The sequence below is a fragment of the Quercus suber genome, unplaced genomic scaffold, assembly GCF_002906115.3.
Source record: "Quercus suber isolate HL8 unplaced genomic scaffold, Cork oak 2.0 scaffold_421, whole genome shotgun sequence".
Classification (NCBI taxonomy): domain Eukaryota; kingdom Viridiplantae; phylum Streptophyta; class Magnoliopsida; order Fagales; family Fagaceae; genus Quercus; species Quercus suber.
Genome location: NW_027069872.1, coordinates 649,773 through 654,656, shown reverse-complemented (window position 1 = coordinate 654,656; position 4,884 = coordinate 649,773). Strand labels below are relative to the sequence as shown.

The following is a 4,884-nucleotide window of genomic DNA, read 5'->3' as shown; positions in this document are numbered from 1 at the left end:
TAATTTAAGGTGCAAAACGTGCATTCGAAAAGTTTAGGGTGCAAAGTTTAATATGGGGTATAGTTTAGGATGGTAAAGTTTAATTTTCCAATTTTATAAAGTATCTAACCTTTTGAATATAAATTTATTTGACATTTTCATTTTCACAAAACTTAATTTTTGTTAACAACTAATATATTACTTTATAAAACAATGAATGTGGAGCACTATATTAAGAAGTTGAAATTTAATTTAAATTTTTTTAAAAAAAATTCAAAGAAAGGGGTGTGGATGTGGACTACCGTATTACTCTAAAATTTTTAGGGTAAAATATGGTAACTATTCTCAAGTTTGGACTAATGTCAAACAGATTCAATACATTTTAAAACTGACTAACTTAGTCCCTAAACAAAAACATATTGTGTAACACTATTTATTACTCTTCTCTCTTGTTCCCCTTCTCTCTCTTAGACCTCAAATTCACCACAACCAACCAACAATCACGGCCACAACCAAAAACACAACCAAAAATAAACCCATACCAAACCCACAACCACTAGTGGCGATGACCACCCCCAACCAACCAACAACCACTGCATTCTCTACAACCCAAAACAAACCCATACGAAACATAGCCAAATCCAGCCACATACCCACACCAATTCCATTACCAAACCCACACTCACAAAGTGCTTTCGGAGAGAGAAATAGTGAATGCAATGATAAAGAATGTGTGAACGTGAACCTTGTAAAGCTATTATATAGTGTGAAACATAGTTTGTACCATGTAAAAGTGGTCACTTTATATTACATAGATAAAACAATGTATTCTGACTTATGTGTCTTCTAGACTCTACCAACAAAGATAAAACAAAGAATAACACAAACTAAAGCTTGTCTACAGGTACAAAACCAAACGAAGTGAGAGAAGTTTTACACAAATCTGAAATATAGATTTTAAAGCCAAACCTGAAGGAAATGCTTGGTCATAGAAGAAAGTTCCAAGCATTCCTACAAAGAAGCTTAAAGATATCACTTTTTAATGTTTTAAAATGAAGAGTGGCAAAATTTTTAGCAATGAGTACAAAAAACAAGACTTGAGGTTGAGATTTGTTGGTCTTTTGGTTTTAGTTTTTCTTTGTTGAGAGAGAGACAGAAAGAAAGATATTTTTTCAGCTTTTGTATGGAGATCACGAGTTCCACACTTTGAAACTCCCACACAGAGTAAATGAAGCATCTAGCACATTTAAAGAATATATTTTTGAAAAATGCTAAAGCGTATACAAATTTTATTACATATATAAAATATATTAACTGATGTGGTACATAATGTGATTTGCAGGGTTTCATCCACCTAATAAATGAATGTTTAATTTGTCTTTTTATGTTTGATGATACATCAATTTATAAGTTTATGTAATTTATTTTGTATTAACCCAGTATTAATTTATATTATTTTTGTGAGTTTTTTTTAAGAAAAAAAATACTTTTTATCTATTGGCTAACTCTTGATACATAGATTAAAATTTGGGTGTCTTAGGTGACTGCTTAACTTGCCTAAAATATGGGCCAACCATGAATTAATGAGACCATTACTATGAAAGAAGAAGAAGTTTTATCCTAAACCGTTACTTTTCCGAGAAGAAGAAGCTTTATCCCATAGTACTAATAATCTTGTCTATTTTTCTATCATTCATATCAAAAAAATTTTTTTGTCTATTTAATATTAACAGTAAAAAGATACCATTAACGGGTTGTTTTATAATATTTGTTAATTGACAACTTTCAGAGTAAGTTTTAATACCACTATTATAGAAAAAAAATGTCCAAAATGTCAATTTTTTTTTTTAACATAAAATGTTTCTAAAAATATTTATTAAATTAATACACATTTGTTAATTTTTTTTCATAATAAAATTAGTAGTAATTTTAGGATTTTCCTTAATTGGCACGTGGGTCTATGAAGATGGAGAAAAAACAATGAGAGAAAGGACAGGTAGAATGAGAGACCTTAGTTTAGGGTTTCGGCAAAATTCCCAGCTAACTAACACACAGGACCACCCAACCGCTTGTGAGGCAAAAGTGCAATTAGGCAGACATTTTGGACAGGAAACACAGCTGTCAATCAATTAAAATAATCTTCAGACTACTCCTACCTAACCATAATTAATAATATTAATTTTTTTTGTCAGCAATTAATAATATTAATTAGTTTCTCAAAAAAAAAAAAATTAATTAGTCAGATTATCAAAAAAGAAAAAGAAAAAGTCAGGGTATCACTTTACTATTACATTAAAAACGGGAAAACAACTTTGTAAATTATGACACCATTAATTACATCACAAACATAAAACGGATAAAACAAAAACAAGTTCACCAGCCAAAAAAAGAAAGGGTACGGCTAACAAGTGATATTTTAAGAAAGTTTAAATACAAAAAATTTCTAAAAGTATTTTTTAAATCAATGCTCTAAACATATCTATTAACTTTTTATTTGACACAGCTGATCCCTTGTGCTTATCAGGCAGCAGACATGGAGGCTATTGCTGCTAACAGAGCGTTGGAGTTTGCAAGGGAAATTGGAATTAATGATGCTATTTTGGAAGGGGACCCTAGCCTTGTCCATCTAGCTTTAAAAAGGGGTGAACAATCTTTATCTCCATTTGGGTTGTTGTTGGAGGATATTAAAGTTTCTTCAGCTAGTTTTCGTACATTACTTTACTCTCATATAAAGAGAGAAGGTAATAAGGTAGCTTATGTATTAGTTACGCATACGATTCATGTTTTAGATTATATAGTGTAGATGGAGTTTGTTCCTCCACTTTCTTACGCTTTATTTTAGGCTGATTTAGCCAATATTGTTCAATAAACGTCCTAACAAGCCGGATTCTCCAAAAAAAAAAAAAACTTTTTATTTGACATTGAAATTCTATTTTAACATAATTTTAGTGTATATGTGTAAAATTTTTTTTAACTTGAATTCGACTCCCATCTCTTAGAGATGTCACCATATCAAAAATGTGCAGTGATAATTAATTAAAAAAAAGAACAATAACAAAATCCACAACTTCCTATGGGTGAATTATGGACAGACATAAATTTACAACTTTACATAACCTACAACTTTACCATAATTTCGCTTGATAAATTATGGGTAGCAGAGTTAATGTAAGTAGTGGAGTAAAGTGGTGGTCCAAAGTTTGCCATCGCTGATCGCTGCATGGAGGGCTGTGGATTTTATTGTTTTATTTGAAAAAAAAAAAGAAAAAGAAAAAAAGAAACCGAAACAAAAACAAAAGAAAAATAGGTAGACTGGGAAAAATCCCAAAAAAAATGAAAAGTCAGAGGGCGTCAGAAACAAAATCGATTTTGAATCCACGTGAGACAGCTCCGGGCAAACCAAATTTTCCTCGTGCGGTCTTACCGGCTATTCCTATTTCTCTCTCTCTCTCTCCCCACGTAGATTTAGTTAAGAGTTTCGACAATTGGACTTTTCGGATTTGATAGATAAATTAAAAAAAAAAAAAAAATTCTATTAGGGGAAGGTCACTTAGGCCCTGTTTGGTTTATTTTTTTTGTTCACTCATCACTCATCACTCAATTTTTATCACTCATCACTCATCACTGATAACTCATCACTCATCACTTAAAAATACTCAAATATCTCTAACTCATTTTGTGGGCTGTTTGGCTGAAACATTTCAATGAATTTTCCAATTCCATTACTCACCTTTATGTCATTCACCGGTCCCACAAAAATCACTTCCCAGCACAGGTGCACAGAACGGTCACAAGCCCGTCCCGCGTTGGCTCTCTCTTTCCTCTCTTCACAACCTTTCCACAACAAAAACCACTCTCTCCCCAACTTCAACACTCTGAGCATACAACAACGTCTCCACTCTCTCACCACTGATCTTGAGATTTTCAAAGCCTCACTCCGCCTCTCATTTTCTGCCCCTCACTTCTCCACCTCCACTGCGTTAAATCCGTCCCTCATATCGAACTCCAGAAACCCACACGAAGGAATCCCAAACTCCCAACTCTGAACACAACCTAGGTATTGTGGGTTGCTCATCTTTCTCACCTTCAACTGTGCTACCCATCGCGGCACTGTGGGTCTGCTGAAGAGAAAATTTATTAGCCCTCTGTTGGTACGTTCTTACTTCTTCCCATTTTCATGATTTGTGTCTATATATTTCAGAATTAAACTGGTTCAGCTGTTTATACATTCTTCTCTTTTCTGTTTGTGAGATGTAGCAAATTGGGTGATCCGATTGCTGATCCAATTTGGGACGCTGTGAAAGAAGAGGCTAAGTTGGAGGTACTACTCTGCTTTTAGATTTAACCAATATTTCGTTTTTGTTCATTTTGTTTTTGTCTTTGTTGCGTTCTGAGTGATGGTTCTTCTATTGTTGATGGTACTACTCTAAGTGGAGGTACTACTCTGAATTAATGTTTGACCCTAAGAATTTGGAGCTGTTACATTTGGTTTAAAACCTTTAGTTTTTTTTTCTAAATTTTTTGTTGATTAGGATTGGTGTTACTTTAGAGTGAGCAACTGTTACTTTTGGAGCAGCTGTTACAAAAGCTATTGCAGAAAGAGGGAACTGGAATATAATGGGTGTTTACTGTATATTTAAAGAATTCGGCCTCCACTAATTTTTTTGTTAAAAAGAAGAAAAGTTACCCTTGCTAAAAGGTAAAAAGATAATGAAAAGTTGAGCTTTTTGAGAGAGGAAATGAAGAAATCAATCTGAAACTATTGTTTATTCACTAAAAGTTAATTATATTATGGTTGTTTTTGAATTTGATACAGCAGAACAAGAATAAAAACTTAAAAGGAAAGTATTATGAAATTTATTTGGATATATGAATTTTGATGATTAGATCTCGCAAATTGTCACT

The 4,884-nt window shown here is 32.7% G+C and overlaps 1 protein-coding gene across 1 annotated transcript in view; it reads left to right on the top strand.

The window, feature by feature from the left end:
- Positions 1 to 4,597, top strand: part of LOC136061226 (potassium transporter 19-like) — a 27,367-nt gene extending 22,770 nt beyond the window's left edge. The window contains exons 4-6 of the mRNA XM_065761600.1: positions 2,483 to 2,720; positions 4,197 to 4,300; positions 4,529 to 4,597. Coding sequence (XP_065617672.1) covers positions 2,483 to 2,720; positions 4,197 to 4,300; positions 4,529 to 4,597 — 411 coding nt within the window. The remainder of the gene's footprint in view (positions 1 to 2,482; positions 2,721 to 4,196; positions 4,301 to 4,528) is intronic.
- Positions 4,598 to 4,884: the final 287 nt, after the last annotated feature.